Genomic DNA, 24,647 nt, shown 5'->3' on the forward strand with positions numbered 1-24,647 from the left:
CCCCAGTGCAGCTCAGTGCTCTGATTTGGCTCAGTGCTGGGATCCCTGCCTGCCTGTTGCTCATTACCCAGCCTCAGTGCCGCCCTCAGTGTTCCAGAACCAGGCCTTTACATTGCAAAAACTAAGAGAAGTCAAGATATAATGAAGGTGCCCTCCCAGGAGACACCTCCTCGGGGTGGTTTGATCTGTGAGCGAGCCCCTTTCAGACGTTTTAAAAGAGAGAAACTGTATTATTATTATTATTTTTTTTTTTTACCTCTGAAGCATTTGTCTTTGTTTCCTAATTGGAGATGCCGTGGGGTTTCAGCACCAGGCAGAAACATGAAAGGCTTCAGATTCTGATGCCAACTGATCAGATGTCAAACTGCACGTCTAATTGGGGTCATGGGTACAGATCTTTGCCCTTCTTCCAGCTGCCAGCCTCGTGCCTTCTGCTGCATTTGTTTAGGCTTTTATTATCTCGTGCCATCATTTGCATCCAACTCCACAGCAAGCTGAGAACAAGGAAATAAAACTGTGGCTGTTTGAAACAGCTTCGCCTGCGCTCAGAACCCTCTGCCAGCATGGAGATGGATTTGTGCACATCCTTAAAGCCAACAGAGCAGCATGTTACACTCAGAAAAGCCATTGTGAGTGACTTTGATGCCTGTGACCAATGCCACCTCTGCCTGAAGGTGGCAGCTGCAAGCAGGAATGTGGGCACGGAAACCTTTCTGCTCATTGACCTTTATATAACCATGCACTTGCTCCCATTGTGTCACTTGAGCACAGCTCTCAGCACCCAAAAACCCACATTAAATACCTGCAGGGGTGATAGTAGCAACACCTTTGCTTCCAATCTGAAGACATCAGTGGCAAACGAAGCCCCAAAATGAACCAAACCTCTTGGACACGAAGACTTCAATTCAGCAGCCAAAGCACAAGGGGGTCTGACAGTGGTGTCCTCCTGCACCTTCCCCTTCCTACAGATGCTATTTATCAATAACGTACGTAATAAAATAAGTACTTTTAAGAGCAAGGCAACACTTTTTATTTTTATTTAAAAAGGCCTTGATGGCAGGAATATAGTGTAAAAATCATTGGAAAAACTAAAAGGCATTGATACATATTGGAATATACACTTTTTACATAAATTACATTTATTTATTTATTCTTTCATTTGAGGTTCTTATTCGGTATTGAGGTCTAATAGTTAATAGGTCCTGGGATCTGGACATTTAGACCACCATAGTCTAACATGTACATGTTCATGGGCCATTGCTGAAAGAGAGGGAGAGAAAAAGAAGGCAAAAGTCTCCGTTAGGACACAACACCAAACCATGCATACATCAAATCTCTGACATGCTCAGACCTGAGAAGTCGCTCCCACTTTCCAAATAAGATAAAAGAACCAACCCAAAAGCAAAACTCCACCAGCAAACCTGATTTAAAAAAGAAACAACCCTTTTAAGCCTATATTTCTCTCGTGTATTCATTTTTTTTTCTAGGAAGCATTTGGTTCCATCCACAACTGAAGCCAAGCCCTGAGGGAGGACAGGCTGAATGGAGCTCCACTGCTTTCATTTCCTGCTTTGGTAGTTTAGATGTGTGCTGGAGCTCAGCATTGCTCCTGGAATAGGGACTGAAGGGGGATGCTGGGACCCACTAAGAAGCACTATGGGGCCATTGGGGCCACCATCACCTCCATTTGGGCATGATGGAGCCCCATGGAGCATTGCTCCACTGACACAGCCAGCAAACCCAGCAGGGAAGGGCAGCCCCAAAGCTGCATCCCTGCCTTCACCATGCCTGGCCATGCCTTTGGGCTTTATAGTGCTTGTCAGGCAAAGCACTGATGGTTAGAGAGCAAAGAGCAGCGTCCTGAAGCTGAAAAGCAGATAGGCAGTAAAATGGAAGGCTTTACCACAAGCGAGATCTGATTCGTTGACGATGTAGACTCCATATTGGAAGAGGAGGAAGAGGAAGATGAGGAAGAGGAAGATACCGAGTTCCCTTCGGAGATCCTCTTCCTCTTCCGCTTGGGAACACCGCTGTCTTTTTCTGCAGGGAGAGAGGGAAGAAATGAGGTTGCTGTGTCCCCATAGCATGAAACAAGGGGAGAACAGCCCAGGGAAGTGGTGCCCAGGGAGGTGGGGGGTCACCATTCCTTGATGGTGTTCGAGAGATGTGGAGATGTGGCACTAAGGGACGTGGTCAATGGGCACAGTGGGGGTAGGTCAGTGGTTGGATGTGGTGATCTTAGTGGTCTTTAATGATTCTATGATTATATATAACTGTAAATGTGTATATATATATATACATATATGATATACCCACATATATATGTGATATCCTATATGATATACACATGTAAGTATCCATATACTGCATATATGACGTTTCTAATCTGTCTCATTCTGCATCAGCTCAAAATGCAAGGTTTGCCAGACCTCCTCTCCCTAGCCACCTATTTTCACAAAACAAAAAGGATCCTAATTAACTCTAGAGCTGCTAATTCTGACACATTTGATGAAATGAAATTTATTGGGGAGGACGGGACACAGGAAAAAACACGCTCAGAGGGATCACAGAAACCTTGTTTCCTTAGAAGCTCAATGGATAAAGGACAGATGAAATTAAGGGCTTCAACCAGTGAATAAATTGCTCAGGGTGAATAAATTGCTAATGGGAAAAGGACTGTCAAATCCTCCAGAACGGGCTGAAAATGAGTTTAGAGCACAGGTCTCTTGCCAGCTTGTGGTAATACAGTCACCAAAGGTCGGATCCTTCCCTGGCCTTGGTGAGGGATGCAGCAGAGATGAATGCCTCCTCCTCCCCATGGGCCCCATTTGTTTTGCCCATCTATTTTCTCTGCCACGCTGCGAGGAAAGCCACAGACACATTCCAGCCCTTACCTGTTGGTTTGGCCTCAGTGCAGATTTCGGAGAATGGCCTGTGTAAGAGACAGCATGGGGTCAGAGCCTGCGGACACCTCCCCCCTTCTTTGGAGGGAAGAAATCCCAAACAACTCATTGGTTCTTTGGGCCACCCCCAGATCTGACCCATGGCAGCCCCTCATGCCAATGCTATTCCCCATTCCCAACAGTGTCAAACTGTGTAATAAAGAGGGGACTAATTGCTGAGCACCTCCTGTGGCACACACAGGCTCTCTATGGGACAATCCCATGCTGGTGGTGCTATGGGGACATACCCAACTCACGGCTGGAGAAAAGGGGACAACACCCAATTAACAGCCACAGAGATGGGAGAACTTACTGGAGCTGGTTGATAATCACCATCCGGATGCTCTCTCTTGCCTTCAGGATCTTCTCCAGCCGGTGGATGTCATAAGTGTTAGGGTTTCGGAAAGGGATATCGTCTGGCAAGCCGGTGACCTCCACCGCATCGGGGCTGTCCCTGATGAGTTTATAGGGCACCATAATAGGTCGGTTCAAGCCCAGAGCTTCTCCTGTAAGGGCAGAGCAGAAGGCATGAGGTTTTGTCCGACAGGGCTTGGGACAACACCAACCTGAGGAGTGAGAGCCACAGAAGAAGCCACAACTGCTGTGTTTAACAGCCCCAAGAGATCACAGAATCTGAATGGCTTCAGGAATCACTCTTTTATTTTTAATTCCTTCATCTCTTTAGCATCCAGTGGCAGTGAAATATGACCATTTAATCACATGCAGCACTAGAACTATTTCCTTCTGTGCAGCTTAAACCCGCTGTCCATTTCTCTTTGTACCCCCTTAATTCCTGCACTGTACAGAACAGCGAGAATCCCTCCCTCCTATGCTGGTTCTATAAGCTCCTCTCACCTCCTCTTTGCCACCAGCTGGCTGTTTTCCATTCTCTCTCAGTTACTTTTGGCTACTGGCTGCCCACAGATGCCACCAAACTGCTGCTGTGGGGCAGAGCAGCCACCAGGACTTGGGAATTAACCACTAAGGAGCAGCAAGGGGACCCATGGGCTGAGCTGGAGACACTGCTCTGTGCATCCACTTGCCAGCTCCTATTTCCCCCCAATTCCAGTTGATATTCCTATTATATCCCTTTTCCCAGTGGGCAGCACAGGGAGCCTGCAGAGGGCACTGAACAACTCCCTCCCCTCCACCAACAGGAAGGTCACAGTCCCACCTGCAGGAACATCCCCAGGGCCAGTCTGCAGCAGGAAGAACCCGGTGCTGCGGCAGGCTGCCATGTGCTCAGCCTATAAATAGAGCCCTTCAGCCTAATTAATTTTAACTACGGCTGCTGTCAGCAAAAACAAACTCTCCCAGCTCAGCGTGCAGGCGGGAGGCTCACCGTATTTTTCATTGAAGAGCTCTTTCACTTGCTCTCGGAGAATCACCTTCTCCCCGAGCCTGTTGGCGTCATCCTCATCTGCAAAGCAAAAAGGGCAGCCAATTAAATCTCCCATTCCTTTCTGACCCATCCTGCTGTCAGCATGCTGAGCTCGAGGTGCTCCCCTGTCCAAGCACCGCTGTTCTCTGCCTGCACCTTCTGTGCAAAGGAGCTATAAAACGTGGCCAGATCTGCATCTGCTGCACGCTTACACGGTTGAGAGCCTTTTACATCCACTTTGCAGTGCTGGAAATGACTGCAAAATATGCAAAGCAATGGAGACTCAGACCTCAAGTGCCGCAAACGCTCCCCCAAGTGACATCAAGGAATATGATAGTGCTTTTATAGCGGGGCTCCTAAGTACAGCATTGTTTTATAATACGCCATATAATCAGCTTGGCTTTACTAGCTTTTTTAATTACCCTCATCATGCCAACCGGTTTCTTCTCTGTCCTCCTGTTTTAAACACCATGCCTGCACCAGGAGACCTCTCACAGCTACATGGCAGCCTCAGGACTAAATTAATGCATTTGGTCCCTGCCTGCTTTGGTGTTTTTCCATCCACAGACACCACGGAGTGACCAAATGTCTCCCATATCTTGCCATGGACCGCCCAACCAGCCCTGGGATACGAAGCTCCTTCAATATGGGAATCACAGAGGAATCCCCACCACGAACCGAGCTTGCCATGCAAAAGATAAGTACCTCAGCTCAGGGCCATGGTGAGCACTGCAAGCCATGGCACGGCTAGCAAGGACCTGAGCATCTTCTGCCCACACTCTGGGGCTGTTTCATTTGATTCTGAGCAATCACACAGCCTGAAAGTTTGATTTACGGACACACACATGTGAGTCCCTGCCTCCCTGAATGGAGCTGTGGCACAAACCACTGCTGTGCTGCTGCAGGGCTGGGTGTGTGGGGCAGGAGCTCCATCCTTAAAGCTCTGTGCCCTGAGGAAAGCCTCCTCTTGAGCTGCTGAGCCTGAAACCAATGGTTTCTTATTCCCAGTGTGTTTTCTCACAACTAGGAAAAAAGGGGTGAAGGAACATCCGGGCCAAGTTGTGTTTCAGACCCAGAAATGACAACAAAGGGAGCTTGAAAGGAATGGAGCAAGAAAGTAAATCAAATAGAAGAGACTAATAGAAGCATCCCCAAGGACCCCTGATTTCCAGACATGGGGCTGCTGCTGTAAGGGGGCTGGTGGGGGGCAAACCCTGCGGGCTCCCTCTGTGACTTCCTTGTCATTTCTGCTCAGTTTCTGGGATGTATGCAGACACCCGAATGGCTGTATAGATGGTAGCAGACAAAGAAGCATCAAAGCGAGGTGTTCTCACTTGTTTCATTTCCCTTCCTGTCTGACAAACACAGAAGCTCTTTCCTCTAATGCCCCCCCCCCCCCCCACCAGAGACTCAATGGGCACAAACAGAATCCCAGGTTTTGTTTGGTGCCTTGTGCAATGGGCAGTGCTCCTCGATTCCCATCCAGGGAGATGGGAGTGCCATAGAAAAGCTGGAACTGAGCATGCTTAACAGAGAAGCCAGAGAGGAGGCTCCATACTGCAGCATCGCTCCCAGCATCCTATGATCCCATCACTCCATTGCAGGATGGACCTCAGCCTGCCCTGACATTCAGCCACCTGGCTTTGGAAAGTAATCAATGCTACCGAGGCACTTCATAGAGCCACAGAACCATTCGGGTTGGAAGAGACCACTAAGATCATCAACCACCGACCAGCCACCATTAAACCACTTCCCACATCCCCACGTTTCCTGCAGGGACAGTGCTCCACATCCCATTGCAGCTGTGCCACTGCAGCACTGCTCCTGCTGAGAAGAAATATCTCCTAATACCCAAGCTGAAACCACAGCATTGTAGAACAGTTTGGGTTGGAACGAAGGGAACTTACAGCCCACCCAGATCCAAGCCCTGTGCCACGGGCTGGGTGCCCCCCACTAACTCAGGCTGCACAGGGCCCACCCATGAGCTGGGGCACCCACAGGTTCTTCTCTCTGTACCTCTGGATTAACACGCTAACATTACTTCAGGCTGTTCCACAGTAACATGGGCTTAAATACAATCAGAAGCGGCTCCACCTACGTGTGTTTTCCAAGTGGGACTTGTGGGAGCAGGCACTAAGCATCCAGACACGTGGCCAGACGTGCAGAGAGGATTAATAACAACAACAGAATACTGTTAACACACACTGCATTCATTCAGTTCTCAGCATCGCGGGGAAACAGAGGAAAAAATACCTGAAATTTGGGGAGTTTTACACGTTTTTTCATTCGCACGTTAAAATGCATTTCTTGTCTGCTACCATCTACGGTGCATCAACTGAGCTACGTACCATTCAAAGCAGCGTACGCTTTTTCCAATGACGTTATCCGTCTAGGGGCTACAGCACAAGTTAAAAGGAGAAAACAAAAAGAGAGAAAGAAAAAGAGAGCAATGAGTGCTGCAGCTTGGTTTCTTGTTCACAAACAAAAGCAAAACCCAGGGCGATGCTCTCCCTATAGAATTCCTCTGGTCCCGAGGCCTTGTGGCACAAAGATGGTGGTGGAGGCTGATTGCCATGGGCTGACTGGTCTGTGCTCTGCACTGATTTATGACGTGCTCAATATCTGAGCATCCCATGGGGTTACAATGTGGGAGCCTGAGAGATGCACGTGTTTGGGAGAGTGGGCAAATATCAGCGGAGCGGGAGGGAAAATGGGAGGTTGCAGCAGACGGAAAGCAGAGGGGAATTGGGTTAGTTCTGCAGCAATGGGGGGAAATGGAGAAAAGGGCTCCCTAGGGAGAGGCTGAGCCTCGCTGCTGACTTCAACACAACAAGCGACATCAAAAAGAAATGGATTTCCTGGGGAAGAACCCCAGCAGGGGGTGGGCAGAATGTGGAAGGGTTGGGCAAGCAGGGGAGCACATCCCGATGGGCTGAGCAGAGATAAGAGCAACATGAAGCATCTCGGAATAGGCACAGAACACAGACAGGGTCATTTCAGGCAGGCTGGGGAACGCCAGGGTTGTGAAATTCTGGCCAATGTATTTCGGTGAATACACAGTGCAAGGAGGAAGAGATGCAAGCAGGGCAAACCAGCACGGGAAAGGAAAACCTGGGACGGGGTGCTGGGATGGAGCTGAGCACAGACAGGAGGTGAAGGCAGCCACCACCGTGATTAAAACATACTCAGTTGGCAATAAACCAGTAAAATAAAGCCAAACATTTCCAGCAGGTGAAGATTTCGAGGTGCTGTTATTAAACCACGCTGATTAAGAAAGGTAATTTACTTCCTTGCCCTGCTAACCCACATGTGCTCAGCCAACCCCCAGGGTCACGAGGCTGCCCTTGGGCACAGAGCATGAAACGTGCCAGAGTGACACAGCGTGACCCCAGAAAACAGAGGGCTGGGGTGTCTGAAGGAGGATATGAGGTTGATGGAGAGCAAAGCAAGAGCAAAGCAAGCACGGGGCCAGGATTAGCTGGATGATAGCACTGCCCTCTCAATGCAAGGATGCTGCGTGAGTTAATGGGAAACGAGGAAATTAAAGGCAAAGTTCAAGGCAATCTGAAGCACAGGGGTGTTTAGATACAGGCTTGGAAGCTACAGAGTCATTTATCATAGAACCATATAGAATGGTTGGGTTGGAAGGGTCCTCATTGCCCCTTCTGCCCCACCATGGGCTGGCTGGGGGTTCAGGCTGCACAGGGTCCACACACAGCTCTGGGCAGCAGTGCCAGGGCCTCAGCACCCTCCGAGTAAAGAATTTCTTCCCAACAACTAAAGCAAATTTCCCCTTTTCATTTGAAGCCATTTACACCATCATCCACTTGGGGCTCCACCCTCAGACTCACATCACTAACCAGCTCAGAGCTAAACAAGCCATCATCCACTGTGGCCAAAGGGAAAACAGAGCAGAAGGAAGGAGCACTCAGTGACTCTGGTAGGGGTTAAGCACAGGGGCAGCTCTGGGTCTGGAGCCCTGCTCTGCTCCAACCACTGCACACAGGAGGCTTTGCTCTCCTTTATTTGTCATTAGGGCCTTCTAACACGAGGCACATCTCATCACAGTCCTGCGGAGGACGGTGCTCTCGTGATTAAAAAGGAAAGAAAAAGGATGCCTGGATGTGTGGCTTTTTTAATTAAAGAACACTGCCTGCCCTACTTTATTAATTGGAGTATGGGAAATAATCTATCAGGGTGGTAGGGAGTTTGGGGAATAGGACAGATGGAGCTGGTGTACATTTTCAATCAAAGCACATAAAAATTAACATACAGAATGCTTGATTCTCTCTATTTTTTTTTTTCCAAAGGCTCAAATGAAGCCTGTTTTGGATCTCTGTGCCTCAGGAAAGAAGAAAAGAAAGGCTAAGTGCAGTGTTTGTAGCACTGGAGCTTCGCCCCATCACTTCTACTTCTGTTCTAATGCTGAGATCGCTCTGCTTTCCAAAGCATTTGTGAATTGGATACCAGTGGAGGGGGTGGGAAGGAAACTGGAATAGAGGATATCCCATAGGACAGAGCCCCAGGGGGAGCCCAGCTGGGTTTTGGCTGCCTTGCACTGCAGCCCCTATCCCCACATTGATGCTCACTACAAAGAGAGCAGGCAGCTGGGTCAGCAGCACTGCGACCACGGCTGAGCCTCACAAAGCTGCTGGAAAGGAGAGCTGCAGGGCACTGCTCACCTCCTCAGGACAAAGGGGAGCACCCAGAATGTGGCCCACCCTCATGAACACCCCATCCTGCTGAGCACAGAGCTCATTGCACACACACAACAGCCCGTCTGATCCCTGCAGCTGAGACCCAGAGAGAGCATCTCACAGAGCAACAGCAGGTAACGTGCAGGGAAAGAGCACCAGCACTTGGACTGGACTTACATCCATTCACCTGCTGCACTCAGAGAATGGGATCCCTACCAACAAGGAACCCCGCAGCCCTGCGGGTATTTCCATGCAGGAGGTGCACCACATCTTTATAGCAAACAAAATATCACAAGGCAGCTCAAAAGTAACCCCCATCTCACCCCACGATTCAAGGGGAAAAAAAGGAATTGATGTTAAATTTCCTCTCTCCCTTAAAACATACATTTTTCACCTAACTTTTAGCAAGACAACCCTCAAAAACACAACCTCCCCTTATGATTCATAAAGTCATCTCCTGGGCTTTCCTGCTTTTCAAAGCCTTTGCAGTGCCATTCTGTTTGGGAGTAACCGTTGCTTTCATTTTAATGCTCCTCTGTGAAATAAAAGAGATTGCCATTGATTTTGTTGTAATGCCAAGCATGCACTTCTGCTGGTCTCAGTGCTACGTGGCAGGGCACCACTACAAGAGATGGAGGTGAAAGGAACACGACAGCCTCTCTTACATTTGAATTTTGCCTCATCTGTGGCCATTCATTTTGTTAAGGCAGTTGAAAAGCAATCAATTTTAATGCATGGAGATATACAACTGCGTTACCACCCTCCACTGAGGGATACGGTGATGGAGAAGCAGGAGAGAGGTTAATTGCTGTCAGTGGGGCTTTTAGGGGGCAGAGACGTTGTGAACTCCTCCTGAGCCCCCTCAGGTAAGACAACACACAGCTAAAACACCTCAGGTTTTATGGTAGCATGGGCAAAGCCACGGAGCACACGTCCAGCTGGGAAAGGAGGAAGAAAAATACAGGGCATTGAAAATAAAATCCAATTTTTCTACACCTCTGTCTATCACACCGTGTTTCTAAGCCAGCTGGCAGGCTGAAATATTTGCCTTCTGATACGCTCCTTTGTTAATGGTGTGATTTGTGTCAGATCAGTGTCTCTTAACGTAATTATCCAGATTACGGCAGGGGAGCAGGAAGACAAGATGAGGATGGAGCAGTGGCTGCGTCCTCAGCTCGTTCCCATCCACGTGATTCCACTGAAAGCCAATTCCTGCCCCATTTAAGATCTGGCTGATGTGAGGTGTGACCTCCACGCTGAGCACCAAAAGATGGGAATCCTAACCCAAAACCCATGGGGCCTCAGGGCATCTCCCCATGGAGATGGCTGGGTGGGGAATGGGGACCGTGCACTGAACGTCAGCCAGGCTGCTGTTGTCAGAGCCATCTCTGCAGTCTAACACCTTCCTGCAGTTCCAATGAGGCCATATAAATGTTTTCCCCTCTGTCAGATTTTTCTTGCCTAAACTGTGCCATCTCCGTGGAGGCTGGCCAAGAAAATGGAAAGCCATCAATAAAAGACGACAACACTTTTTGCACCCATCTGTGCTCTTCCTTTGGCTGTAATTACAGACACTGGAAACAAAGGCGGGTTGCTAAGTGCATTTCCAGCAGCTCACTCTTTCAGAGAGCAATGGAGCAGCCGTGGTGGGACACAGGAGTGATGCAAGCCCACAGGTGAGCACACAGCACTTCCTTACTGCTGAGCTTCCCACCTGATTGCATCAGATATTTACTTTTTAAGACCATGTGCTTTGTTTAGTGCAGAAAGCAGATTCCTGCCCTAGATCAGCTCCTTAAGAATGCTGTTATATCAAGGAAATAGCAGCCATGCAGGTGGGTAAAGCTGAGCCCAGCTCTCCCGGTCAGGGGAACGTTATCAAATGCATCAAACCAACCAAACACACACACAAAGAAACAACAAAAAAGGAAATGAGAGCAAGCAAGGTCATAAGCAACCTTCCTCCAGCTGATAAAATTAGTGTGCCATTCACATCTTGCAACTCCCTGACCAATGATAAACAAAAAGGCAAAGCACCGCTCAGGCAAAAAGGCACCATCTCTTACCAGGCTTAGGGATGAGTCCTTGGAAAGGCCTGTAAAACAAAGAAGGCAAAGTGAAGATTTCACAGGCAACACCTTGAGAACACACCTGGGAGAACACCCCTCTGGGGTGACAGGCAGCTCTCGGGGCCGTACCTTGTCACTGTGAACTTGATTTTATCAGCTACAGCCAATATCCTCTCCAGGTTCTGCGAGCCAAAGGTGCATGGCTTGCGGAAGGGGATGCCAGGGGGCAGTCCTTCGATGATCACCGAGCCCGGATTGCTCTTGATCCTCTTGTATGGCACTTGTACAGGGTATTTAATCCCCAAGGCTTCACCTGGAAGAGAAGCAAGAGGTAAGCATGTGGGATGGCAGTGATTTCAGCAATGTCTCTGGGTCCTTCCCAGTCCTCCCAAAACCCACTGTAGAGCCAGGTGAGCTGGGTCAAGGAGCAGCACATTCAGCCTTAACCATGAGGGTAATGGGACCTGAGGGAAGGATGGAGAACCCACAGCTGTTTGCCTGTGGCCATTACTGTGAATATCACATCCACACTCCATCTCTCACAACTGGCTACAGGATGGAGGGGCTTTATGTTAAAAAGAGGGGAAATCTAGGGTCATTTGTTAGGAAAAATCTCTTTACTCTGAGGGTGGTAAAGCACTGGCACTGCTGGCCACAAAAGCTGTGGGTGCCACAGCTCCTGAACACCACCAGGGACATCTGGGCAGCCTGTGCCAACATCTCACCACTCTTTCTGAGAAGCAATGGCTGCTAATATCCAACCCTGGTACACCCAGCACAACAGCAGCTCCAGATGGGGAGGGGAAGCTGAGTGAAAACACCTGGGAAGGTGTTGGGATGAGACAGAGGGGAATGAAAGCAGTTCTCAGCCCGATTTCTCACCATATTTCTTATTGAACAGGTCCTGGACTTGTTCCCGCAGTGTGTTTGCAATGTCTATTCTGGAAAGCCTGGCATCATAATTTTCTGTAAAATAAAGAAACAATTATGGACTTCTGCTGTTAAATTAAAAGGCACTCTGTGACTTTTAAGTAATACCATTTTCTAATTATAGGAAAGTCCTTATCTTGCAATTAGCTAATCTCTGGAGTGGGCCATTCAAAGTCCTTAAAAATAATCTAAACAGAAATATGTGGGGTGTTTTTGCTTTTTCCCCGCTTGTTTGCTAAGAATAAAAGCTGCATGAAATCAAAGATTCAGTGGTGATAATTACTGGCGTTAAAATAAAACACACTCAAAAGCCTGAAAAGCCAAAACCCTTTGAAGGCCTCCAGCCCTGGCTGAGGAGTGGGGCAGAGCTCACCCATCCCAAACCATGGGATCCCCATTGCTGCCCCTTCCTGTGCACAGAGCTACCCCAACAGATCCACCCCACTGGAGAGATGCACTGCGGATGGGAGCGGTGTTTATATAACAAAAAAGAAGCCAAAAAATAGGCAAAATCCAAATCTTAGAAGACTTCAATACGTGTCTTACAAGGTCAGATGGTGAGATAAGCAAAGCTGCTTTATTAGGGCTCCATTCAGAATCTGCTGTGTGGACCCATGGGACAGCCCATGGCTGTGCGCCCGCCCTCCATCTTCCCTTTATCTCTTTCCCCATCTCCTCCTCTCCCACCCACCAAGCCCTGAAATCTCACAGCTCCTCCATTTCCACAGCTGCTCCCTTCAGAGCCCACCTTGGAAGCCCTGTCTCTTCACGGCGTCGTCCAGCAGTGCATCCCCACAGTCGCTGGCAGCTGGGGCAGGGGACAGAGAGCCATTAGCATCAGCAGTACCAAAGGGCTGCCCCACCATGGCTGCCTTAGCACGGGGTAAAAACAAGGTGGCACAAGACGTGCTGCAGGGATGTGCTGAAGGGATGTGCTCTCCCTCCCCCCCTACCCCATCACTAACAGGTCTCAAGCCCTACCTTTAGCTCCTGGGCTGTCCAAAGCCATCTCCTTAATGCCCTCTGCCAGCAGCTCCGGTCTGGATAACAGCAAGAAACAGACACAGTGTGATCAGATCCCCATCCAGCAAAGCCATCAACGTTTTACTGCCCCATCTATCACCAAGGATAACGCTCCTCCAGCAGCAAACCCACTAAACATATCTGGCTAATGCAATTTCAAATCTCCTGTAATACAGCGGGGGAACTTCAGAAATAATTTCCATGCTGACAGCCTCTTTAGTGAGCCAATGTAACACTCCATGGGATAAGATTAAGGCTGCAACAGCTGAGTAGCTTAAATCAGCGCCTCCAAACTTGCATGAGATGTGGTCCCAACATTTCTTGGTGACAGGAAAAGCCTGTCTAACTGCTTTCAGTGTACAGAAAGTCATCCTTGTTTGGGTAAGAAATCTCTAGAAATACCTAAAGATATTTTTTGCCCATGTCTGCTGGATTCTTCCCCAATGCACCTCCACTTTCTGGGACATCTCCTGCACCTCACCAGGCACAGCATCCATCCTGGTGCCTGCAGCATGCACAGATATGCAACAGGCCTTGGATGAGCCACTGCACATAGGAAAACCTTCTCTCTGCCCCACATCTGGCACCCTGAAGTTTCAAGGCTTTGGCTGCTCCTATTAAAGCATTTTAGGCAACCAAGTGATGGATTCTGTCCAGGACACCGCATGGCTGCTGCATCCCCAGCAGTAACATTTCCAACCTGCAGCACCTTCCCATGGGATGGCTGCTTCTCATGCTCACCTTTTAATGACAAACTGGATGTTGTTGCTTGCTTGGAGGATCTTCTTCAGCTTTGCAATCCCAAAGCAGTTGGGACGCCGCAGTAGGATGCCCTCTGGCAAACCTACCACAAACAGATCCTCAGGGTACATCAGGAACTTGGAGTAAGGAACTTTGACCGGCTCTGATATTCCTATGGCTTTCGCTGCATAAGAAACAAGATCTTGTTAATCTGACATTGGCTCAGTGCAGCACAGATATGGTACATCAGCACAAGTTGAAGAGGTCTACAGAGAGTTTCTGGTTATATGTGCCCAGTAGGGATGCCTTGTGATGTGAGTCATGGGATAAAACCAGGAGGTCACCGAGTGTTTGAACTGGGGACTCCATTCCCAGACCTCATGGATATCCTGCAGGCAGATGTGGAGATGGGGGATGTGGCTCCCAGTCCACCACTGGTTAGGCACTGTGCAAAGCCCATTGCTCTACTGGCAGCTTGATCTGCAGCTCTCCCCTACCCCTCCCCAAGATCACTGTGGTCCTTCTCCTTTCCTCCCTTTACACACAGCCCAGGTTGGCTCTCATTGCTCTGTACTTTGGGGCTGGATGCACAGAGTTCAATTTTCTCTCCTCTTTTCTCTCCTGTCCCCAGCAGCAGCAAAAACCTTTTGCCAGTTCACCAAATGCACGTGTGACCTGGCTGCATTTTTCCCAAGTTAAGTAACCTGAATAAAAAGTAGCAGGAGGTAAAAGATACGTTTCCTCTGCACCTCCCAGTGCCCTGCTAAACTTAATTAAGTTAGGAGATATCCTTAGGCACCAAAAGCAGGTAATAACCTGATTTTTGTTCATTATTAAAGAGCAGACCTCTCTGTCTTTCTCCATAAGGAGAAGGTGAAGGCATGGCAGTGACCCCAAGGCAGTGCATCATGCCACATCCCTGCATCCCACCAGCCCTCCCAGCCACCACACAGCCCAAACTGAGGGAAAATCCTCTTGGATGTATTTCAAACCATTTCTGGGTGGACCCATCAGCCCCTACTTCAGTGGGAGGAAGGCTGAAGGTCACCATGGCAATTCCTGGGCTGTGCCAGCACGAAGGCACTGAGAAAGCCAAAGGGAAGAGCTGCAATAACGAGGCCCAGGGAGACTTCAAACGTGCTCACAAGCCCAGCGGACAGTAAATGAACAAATTAGATTGCACCTTTACTCAGCAACTGGTTCGGAAATAGGAGGTGACATTTCTTAGCAATTAGGATCTCCTCGCGGCCAAAGCCAACACTTGGCATTACAAACGTGTTAATGACCAACTTACCGTATCTCGTGTTGAACAAAATTTCTACTTGTTTCCTCAAATGACTCAAAACGTCCCCTATACCATCTGCAAAAAAAGAGAAGGATGTTCTGAGAAATCAGCTGCCTCCAGCACAGCACTGATCTCCCCAGGGGGCAAGAAATAGAAGTGAATCTGGGCAAAAGATGCTACGAATGCAAGACAGAAGGAGAGACACCTCTACTCATGAGTGGAGTGGCACCAATGAGCCCCCACACCAGCCAGCAGTGCCCATAGGCTGAGCATCACGTCCCCAAAATACAGAGGTGCCTCTGTGCATGGAGGCTGAGTTCTTCACACATAACACAGGCAGCCCACCAAACACAACTGTGTCCAAACCTCCCAAAGCCTTGCAGCTATTGGAGGTGCTCCAGGATCACCAGATCCTCACCTGATCCCTCCATCTGTTTCTCTTCGCTTCGTGGCTCCTCACCAGGCCCTTTCTCTGTCCCTGCTGAGGAAAAGAAGGGTTAGCAGTGGCCAGCACCAGCAAAATCAGACCATGTATCAGTAGGAATCCTCTGGGTCACCCACATGCTGGGTTTGGCAGTGCCATGCTTTCCCCCAGGAGCTTGGTTCATACTATGGCAGCACCCAATGAGCACCACCTGCCTGAGCTCCAAACCAGACCCTGTGAGAAGGTCCTGACTCCATCACCTTGGCTTATCACCCATTGCATTGGATGACCAGTCTCCTGGATACGTAATTTCCATTACCTGCTACTGCATCTAGGATGTAGCTCGACTCCTCCGAGGCCATGTGCGTGCTCACAGGGTCATGCATCTCATCTGAACTGGGCGATCGGTCTGTGGACAACACACCATGGGCAGCTTTTGTTTCAAGTGAGAAGGGCCCCATCCCCCAAAAGAGGTTTCACAGGGAGGTGACCCATCAGCAGGGGCTGAATGAAGAGCATCCTCAGCCTGGCTGGGAGCCCCATGTGCCCCCACAGCCTCCCAGAAATGCACCCCATCTCTCAGACCAAAGGGAAAAAGTTTCATCTTAACCTCTACAGAAAGTAAAGAGCAAAAACAGCTCGAAATGATTTAATTGGCTTAACTCCATTTGGACACACAGTTCTGGCTTAAAAAGTTAATGCTGCTTGATTTAACTACTCCACCTTGGGAAGAGCATCCCACTAATTCTGCCTTCCTCCATGAAATGACACCTCCTGAAGTTTCCCTTATGTATATATGTATGCCCTCTCAATTTAAGCCTGCATCCCCTAACACCGAACTGCCCAACGCCCCTGAAGAGCCATCCAAATTTAGTATTAAATAAACCTTTAGCTACTTTAAATACTTCAATCATGCCACCTCTTAATCATCTTCTCTCAGGACAAATAATCCCAATTTCATCAATTCCTTCTTGCACCTGAGCACTTTTCTATTAATCATCTTCACTGCCCTAAGCTGTACTCCCTTTGATTGAACTATATCTTCAAATAAGGTAATAAAAAGTGGACTCTGGACTTCAAGTGTGATCTACCCAGTGCTGGAGAAGTGATAACACCTCCTCCTCCCACACGCTGCCAGCTTGCCATGCATTAACTTTCTTCTCTTCCACTATCTGCCAAGTTGAAAATTAAAATGTTTGATCTACCGCCATGCTTTGCTCCTTTCCTCCCCCTATGGTAACCACATGTTAAATCCATTCCACGATAATCCTGGAGAGACTCCCAGGATGCCCCTGTATTAATGGGATTGGTGCACTTGGGTGCAATTGAGATTGCAGCAATTTGGGTGCAATGAGATAAGTGCAGGTGCAGTTGGACAAGTTGGACAGGGCATCACTGCTGCCCCCAGCATCACTCGTACTGGGGCTCACTGGGAGTCATGTTGCTGCCCTAATTCTGGTGAGATGATTAATTGATGTTTGTAAAGCACACTGACAATGCAAAGTGCTACCTATCCACTCACTAAACCCTAAGGACAGCTCTACTATTTGGTGAGCTACCCAGGTCTGGTAACTGCTCTAAGCGCAGCTGCTTCTCCAAACAAGACAGAAGCAGCAGGGAGCCCAGTGCCCACCTGGAACAGTGATCTGAATGATGTCCAGCTCATCCGGCTCGATTTTGATCTGCCTGATCCCACCCAGCTCTCCTGAGGTACCTACAGGGGAAAGACAACCAAAGACAATCTCCAACCTGAACCAGAGACACCGTGCCTGCAGATCCTGGTGGGCACCTGCATCACCCATGAGCCAGAGGTCACCAGCTCACCAAGCACCTCCTATTTCCTGGGATGGCATAAAATCCCCCCCCAGCACCACCACTTTGCAAGGGAAAATGAATGATTCCTCACCTGGTTCACAGCTTTCAGGAAGGCTGCATTTCTCTGACCTGGAAGGGAAAGGCAGATGAGAGGTGCTAATGGAGCGATCAAAGGGAAAGCTTTAAGCCCATGCGCGTGTGTTGGACCCATCCCAGGGGCTTTAACAGCCTCAGACCTTGCAGGCTCCATCACATTGCAGCACAGAGCAGTGCGTAAAGCCTCATTACAATGTGGTTACTCACGGAGGAAAGCAAATAGGGAGAAAGGAAAAAGTCAATTGATTCGGTAAATATTTATTCTGCCCAAAGCTTTTCTCCCCTGGATACTGGGCACTATCCCAAACTTGTGTCTATAGTTAACTTCACGTGCTTAGAAATTTATGTAAGGTGTTCAGCATCCAAATTAGATTACTTTTCATTCTCAGGATGGATATTCTCTCTGTCTTTCTTAAACAACAACTGCTTTGGCAGTAGAGGACAGAAGGGATGGCACTGGAGAGCCACAGCACTGGTCCTGTGAGGGAAAGGAGAGCCCTCCTGATGCTGCTTTGGGGGCAGAGGGTGGTTTAAAAGCACTCCTCCCTCACCTCAACCCATTCAATGGCATCTGAATTCAGGCAGTGCAATAAACTCGCCGTAAGGACAGATTTCAGAGGATGCCTTCACCAAGTGCAGTGCTTTACCCTTTGCCCCACAGCATCTGGCACTGCCCCGGACCCGGACTCTGACCTGGGTGGACCACAGGTATGGATACACTGTGCTCCAACTGGGAACAGAGCTTTCCTCATTGGCAGGAAGAACAAAGCAGGATTTGATTATTTATCAAGTACACACATCGTTTGCCTGCAGGTACATGTTATCGAGGCACTAGGAGGGTTAATTTCTACCTGCAGGACGGCAAAGCAAATTTCACACCACCACCACAGCAATGTACAGTTCCTTTGCAACCAAGAGCTAACCAGGAGCAGCATCAGGAAGGGTGGCACAAGGATGCTACTGCAAAGATGTGCCACTCGTTTTGCACCTCTTGCTTTGCTCAGCACCCCTCTGTCTCTCTTCCTGCTTGCTTTCGATCACACCAATTTAATTGCGTGGTGAGATCTCCCATGGCAAAAATTAAAGAGTGCCCTAATTGCAAACGTTAACAAATGAGAAGAAAAATGAGAAGCTTCAGGCCAGACCTCAGCCCTGCAGTGTGCTTGGGGGAGATGTGCAGCACCAGTTTCCCCTGCTCACCCCCAAGGATGATGTCTTTAATAAGGGTGGTGAAGCACTGCACAGGTGAAGCACTGTGCAGAGAGGTGGGAGATGCTCCACCCCTGCAGACACCCAGGGTCAGAATCAATGGGGCTGTCAGCTCTGACAGAGCTGAGGGTGCCCCTGTTCACTGCAGGGGGTCAGACCAGATGGCCCCTTAAGGCTCCTTTCCACCTCAAACCACTCTGAGACTCTACTATTAGTGCTGCCCTCCAGGCTAAATGCTTCCAGCCCCAGAGCTGTGCGGAGCAGATGATGATTCACATCACTCCTGCAGATAACACAGCCCCGATTTCTCTGGTTTCACCCACAATCAACAACTCCAAACTTTGTTCTTCTGACACCCAAGTGCCACTTACCTGCTGGTAGCCTGAGACGTCCCTGCCAGGTCCAGCACGGCCCCGCGGTGCGGCTCGGGGGAGATCTCCCCGGGGGGACTAGAGGGCTCCAGCTTGGTTGGATCTTTGGTAAATTTACTTCCTGGTGCCAAACATGAAAGGTGGGTTTGGAATTAAAAGCAAAACCAGAATAAGAAACCAGAGAGCTAAAAGAGCAGCAGTGCTGCATCCCCACCTCCGTGTCCTTCCTCTCTAGTCCCTGAGCTAAGGTCAAGGGAGAGGAATGGGTTTTTAAGAGCTGCCTGCTTGCAAAGAAGAGGATGCTGATTTAATTGGGTTCACAAAGGGAGAAAGGATGTGCTGCAGGGACACAAGAGGGGACTAAAGGATCGAGACACCACCAAACACTCCCTCTTCTCCTTCCCTGTCCCTCAGCAATGTGAAAGGAGTTGAAACGAAGCCTCAGCAGTGACCTTGGAGATGAAAAGGGTGATCTGATGACAGGGTAGGAAATGAGAACCAGGCAGGGAACGTGAAGGAAGAGCTGAAGGGAAGGAGGGAATGGAATTATGCAGCCAGGCTTCAGAAACCATGTAGGTGTCCTCTTAAATAGCTGTGAAGAGCCTCTGGCTGGAATCAAAGTGCCACTGCAACATCCCCACCCTTCCAAAACACATCCTGCCCCATGGGAAAATGAAGATTTCTGGCTTTAGGCCCCAGCCTGGATGGAAGGGCAGGGCTCAGGCAACAGGACCAGCAGCAATAGAGAGCCTTAAAGATGCTGTTTATCTACTGACAGGCCTTTTAATTTGTACTTTCTATGGACCGAATCTTATTCTTGCAGCAACGAAGCTTGCCTTCAGCTGCCACCCAGGGGAGTAGCAAAAATAGGTTTCCTAGCAGTGGTGGGTATTTTAATTAAAGGGTGAGCAAAAACTGCACGGGGAAGCTTTGGGCTGCTTTATAGTCGGCAAGTTAAAATACGGCTCCGCACTGAAAAAAAGTGCCTTTGCAAAAATGGCACCTCCTGACTCAGCAGATGCTTTTTTTTTTTGCACAGTCAGATGTGCTGACATGAATCACAGTGAGGCAGGTTTAATGTATTTTGGTTCTGGTAGCCCTGCGGGGAGCAGGAGGAGAAGGAGGGGCTGTCACCCATACGGATTTACTTCCTCGTCTCCACGTTCCCATTTGCAGCTCCATGCCAAGTGACCCTGAGCTCCCAGCACTGAGCTTTCCTGCTGCAGCTCGCAGGCGTAGGCAGGCAAGAGCTGCTCCATCACCCCCCATGTCTGGAACACCTCCCCCAAGGCAAACTGTGATGGATTTGCAAGGAAAATCCAAGCATCCAAGATGCAGTTCAGAGCTCCAAACCTTAGGGGTGGGTGACAGCTTTAAAATCATTGTCTAAAGCAAGGAAATCATAAATGGGACTCCAGAACCATGGAGGTGGGATCTCCTCCAGGCTATGCTCCCCCTGGGAGCACTCTCAGGTTGTTAACTTGGCCTGTGGGGATGTCAGAGGTGTTGTCTGGGAAGCTGGTTGGCAGCTGGGAAGAAAGGGAAACCCCAAACACGTCTTTACTTGTGAGCCAAGCCCAGGAGCAGGGCTGGGTGATAAATCTGGGAGCGCCTGGGTGCTGTTCCTGCAGCCCCTCCCCAAATCAGGGCACTGGGACATGGCAGCCTCCACTACTCCTGTCTTGCTTTATTCAATGGGAAGCACTGAATGTGGCTCCTCTGCCTCCAAAAAGCAGGATTAATTATGGGGAAAAGAAAGCAGAAGAAGCTCTCCCAGTGTTTTGTCACTGATCAAATCCATGTTTGCTGGTTTTCTTTCAAAGAACAACTGGGCAATGCCAGCACTTCCCAGGTAAAATTAAGAGAACAATTTACCAAGCAGGAACCCAATGGTGACTCTTCTTACCCATGAAAGCCCAGGAACACTGTGTGCAGGGAGCCAGCCCAGCCTCACACCCCACATATTCAACCTTCAACCTTTGGAACACAATTTGAGGGGTGCACAAAGCCTGTTCTGAGCCCAAGTAAAGCCAGCCTGGGTTTGGCACAGACCAGGTTTCTTCTCTGAGTGTAAAGATGTGCCCTACACTCGGCTGTCTGCATTTCAGTCCCGCTTCTCTGGCTAATCTTACAATTCACAGGCAATAAATCAAAAGACATGAAGAACCTACCTGTGAAAATTCTCTCATCAAACATCCTAGGAGGGAAGGGGAGGAAAAGGATTAGAAATAGATGCTTGTAATGACTGAGTTTTAGGTTTTATTTATGAATAGGATTAAACTGAGTCAAAACACTCAACTTATTCATTCCCCCCCCCCAAAAAGGCTCTTAGCCTGTTGTGCAACCAAGCAATCTTACACCATATGCTTTTTAACTAAAGCACTTCTACATCTCCGTATAAGTCATCTTCTTCATTTAATTAACTTATTAAATGAGGCTCTACGAAGCTGGTCCCAAAAGATGATAGGACCAAAGCAGAAGCTTTCACTCCAGCATGAAAGCAGCACCCAGGACAAAAGCACCCTGCCTGCATGTGATACATCCTCATATATCAAATCCAATAGAGGATTTCAGATGTCCACAAATGATCAGCTCCAAGCACCCAGGTGTGTGCAGTAACTGTGGGTGTTTCTCCTCCCAGACAATGAAAGTCATCTGACAGTTGTGCTGTGATGGAAGGGTCCCATTGCCATTTGAAATGCTGAGTGGGACACCAGCCTCACAGCAGGATGACAGGGCACCCAACCAGCCCAAGCTGTGCTGAGAGAGCCAAACCAAGAGCCAAACATGCTGCAACTGCCCCACTAATGTTAAACATACCAAGCTAACCCTGAGATACTTGACTCAGAGCAGCTCCCTCCTGCCAATGGCAGCTCCTGCAGAGGGCGGCCACCCACCTTTTGATGACAAAATGGATGTTGTGCCTCTCCTCCAGTATCCGCTTGAGTTTGGGGACGCCGTAGGTGCAAGGTCTTTTGAAGGGGATTTTGTCAGGGATGCCAATGATTTCCACTGCCTCGGGATCACATGCGATCTTCCGGTATGGGACGGGAACCATGTGGTCTAACCCCAAGGCTTCAGCTGGAAGGTGAAAGGTTTTCACTCAAACACACACATTTTTCCTTTGAGGAATGATAAAAATGAAGGTGTTCTGAAAAGCAAAGAGTGTGTGTGCAGAGCACGTGTTGTCTCATCTGCTTTTTCCCCCAGCAGGTCATTGAGCTACGCAGCTCCTGAGTCACACAGCTCATATCTCAGTTATCAGTTCACAGCCCACATATAGCACCTGTATAACTCCTGAGTTACACCTGAGGATGGCACAGGTAACAACCCACAGCCCAACCATGAGCCACATCCCATCCCTATGGAGACATAACCCCAAAGCACCTTCCATGGTCAGCACCGAAGATGCTCATAAGCAGCACAAACAGGGAAACAAAAAACACACTTGGAATAGCAATGAATTCCCTCTTTCCCTGCCACATTAATGCAATATGGCTGCACACCACTGCTCCCATTTGCCTTCAGTGCTGGAAGGTGCTGACCTGGCCATGCCACGCTCCACACCAGGCCAATTTATGGCTGAGTTATAAATTCCTCAACGGGGGAGACTCCAAATGGAAATATTGACATAACCTTCAGCAGACACCCAGACTGGGAGCTGCTGGGCTAAATGTGTTAAAGAGAGAAGGGAGCTCTAGCATATGGCTCCTGCTGCTGTGTTAGGGAACAAAAATGATTGCTATATAATGATATGCAAACCACAAGCACTGCAGATGCATAATGGGATATTAACTCCTACTCACCATATCTGCTGTTAAACAGAATTTGCACGCACTCCCTAAGGGTGTTGATATCTTCAGTTTCTTTTATAAAACTGTCCCACTTATCTATCAAAACAAAATATAAGAAATAAGGAACTTCCATATGGTTCATACACAGCAGATGCACTTTTCTCCTGCAAAGTGTTAAAGAACCAGGAAAGAGACTTTGTTGCTTTAAAATGAATTATTTCTCCCTTCCAGAACGGATTCTGCCAGGTTGGCAGATAAGGTCTGGGCTTCCCCATCCCCAGCCTGGAGCAAGCTCTGCTGCAGGAATGACCCTGTAAAACATTTCAGCCCTGAAAGGAAAGACCCTCGTGGTCAGAGCTGGCTCTACCTGAAGCAAACCTCAGAAAATCACAGCAGTTTCACCATGGAGCTATTCCCATCCGTTCTCTTTCCCATCTTTCCCACTCCTAAAGCACAGAGGTGAGGGTTTTGGTGCAAACACGTCAGCATTTCTAGGCTGCACATCCCTGGGGTGGGGTTAGGTGTGGATGCAGCAGTCTCCTCCTCCCACCAATCCCCTCTGGGCACCACTGGCACAGTCAGATTGGGGTGAGAGGGTTCCAGTTATTTCGAAACCACATTAAACTTTCAGCTCGGGAAAACGACCTCACCCGAGCCGTGCCCTGGTTCCCCATTAGGATTGAGACTTCTCAGTGTCACCTGTGTGGTGGCAAAACTGGTCCCTCTCAGGTGGGGAAACCCTGCAATGAACAGGGTCAGATAGATCAGGGGCTCAGAGCCCCATCCAGCCTGACCCTGAGTGTCTCCAGGGATGGAGCATCCACCACCAACTCTGGGCAACCTGTGCCAGTGCCTCATTATACTCATCATAAAAAAACCTCCATGGTGGGACACCGACCTGTTTTGTCGTGGACAATGGAGAAGAGGATGCGCTTGGATGAGTGCACATTCTGGATGAGAGGACCCCCGGAGAGAGCTGATTTCTGTCCTGGACATAAGGGAAGATAAGAAAGCAATGTTAAGAGCTCCATAAGATTTCTTATGACATCTCAGCAAGCTCCTGGGTGTCTGCTGTGACACCAGCCCAGGGCTTGGCAGCTGTGACATGTCTCCTTCACCCACCCTGCCTCTTCACCACCCCAAACCCCAATGCAAAGCACATCCATAGCAGCACCACAGTGGCACCCAAGGCAACACTGGGGCAGAACTGCAGGAACTCCTCATCTCTGTGAGGGCTGCACAGCCTCAGGGCCAGTACAATGCCCTCCTTCCAGCCAAATCCCACTGGCCCCATTACACCCGGCCCCACGTGTTTCCCTCTCAGCTCCATGGGGCTTTGCACCAGGCCCTCGCTTGCGAGCAATCTCGAGGCTATTACCACAGCAGTCGCTGTACTCCTGTGAGGAAGGCACCTTCAGCTCTCCCGAGGGCCTGGGCAGCAGCACCTCACTGGCCATGGTCGCCCCGTGCAGACCGGAGGACACCTCCTGCTTTAGGTCCATGGCGATCTGCGTAGGCAGCGAGACACCATATAAGAAATTGGTCACGGCTACGGCGGGGGGAGCGTCCTGGCCTGAGGGTTTGGCCATGTGGCTGTTGGCACCGGGGTCTCGGCTGCCCTTGGGCACGAGGGAGGTACAAGTCAACTCTACGCTATGGTTCGGCTCTCTGCTGGGCTCATCTGTCGGCCTGAAGGGAAGAAAAGGAGAAAAAGAGGAGAAAAACAGGTTCTGCTGGGTCCATGGCACTGCCAGAGACCTGAGTGCTGAGCACTATGGCCTGCGTGTGCTGGGAGCTGTGCCTTGGAAGGGGAAAGATGCTCAAGGCAATGGTGCACAGAGCTTGAAACTATGGGGCAGTGGCTCCTTGC

The 24,647-nt window shown here is 49.3% G+C and overlaps 1 protein-coding gene across 8 annotated transcripts in view; it reads right to left on the minus strand.

Moving 5' to 3' along the window:
• Window positions 1-1,006: 1,006 nt before the first annotated feature.
• The window catches only part of GTF2IRD1 (GTF2I repeat domain containing 1), a 46,552-nt gene continuing 22,911 nt past the window's right edge, over window positions 1,007-24,647 (minus strand). For 4 of the 8 annotated variants that reach the window (XM_015880938.1, XM_015880940.2, XM_015880941.2 and 1 more), the window contains exons 6-28: window positions 24,156-24,466; window positions 23,676-23,765; window positions 22,790-22,873; window positions 21,881-22,064; window positions 21,155-21,180; window positions 18,984-19,104; window positions 17,399-17,436; window positions 17,126-17,206; window positions 15,812-15,901; window positions 15,487-15,549; window positions 15,078-15,143; window positions 13,784-13,967; window positions 13,001-13,059; window positions 12,768-12,827; window positions 11,972-12,055; window positions 11,219-11,402; window positions 11,087-11,115; window positions 6,672-6,719; window positions 4,285-4,362; window positions 3,256-3,448; window positions 2,895-2,932; window positions 1,904-2,040; window positions 1,007-1,260 (exon numbers count right to left, since the gene is read on the minus strand). In XM_015880938.1, the coding sequence (XP_015736424.1) occupies window positions 1,186-1,260; window positions 1,904-2,040; window positions 2,895-2,932; window positions 3,256-3,448; window positions 4,285-4,362; window positions 6,672-6,719; window positions 11,087-11,115; window positions 11,219-11,402; window positions 11,972-12,055; window positions 12,768-12,827; window positions 13,001-13,059; window positions 13,784-13,967; window positions 15,078-15,143; window positions 15,487-15,549; window positions 15,812-15,901; window positions 17,126-17,206; window positions 17,399-17,436; window positions 18,984-19,104; window positions 21,155-21,180; window positions 21,881-22,064; window positions 22,790-22,873; window positions 23,676-23,765; window positions 24,156-24,466 (2,323 nt within the window). In that variant the 3' untranslated portion in view covers window positions 1,007-1,185. The remainder of the gene's footprint in view (window positions 1,261-1,903; window positions 2,041-2,894; window positions 2,933-3,255; window positions 3,449-4,284; window positions 4,363-6,671; window positions 6,720-11,086; window positions 11,116-11,218; window positions 11,403-11,971; window positions 12,056-12,767; window positions 12,828-13,000; window positions 13,060-13,783; window positions 13,968-15,077; window positions 15,144-15,486; window positions 15,550-15,811; window positions 15,902-17,125; window positions 17,207-17,398; window positions 17,437-18,983; window positions 19,105-21,154; window positions 21,181-21,880; window positions 22,065-22,789; window positions 22,874-23,675; window positions 23,766-24,155; window positions 24,467-24,647) is intronic. The other 4 variants (XM_015880942.1, XM_015880945.2, XM_015880944.1 and 1 more) reach the window with 3 other exon arrangements.

The sequence above is a fragment of the Coturnix japonica genome, chromosome 19 (assembly GCF_001577835.2).
Source record: "Coturnix japonica isolate 7356 chromosome 19, Coturnix japonica 2.1, whole genome shotgun sequence".
Taxonomy (NCBI): Eukaryota; Metazoa; Chordata; class Aves; order Galliformes; family Phasianidae; genus Coturnix; species Coturnix japonica.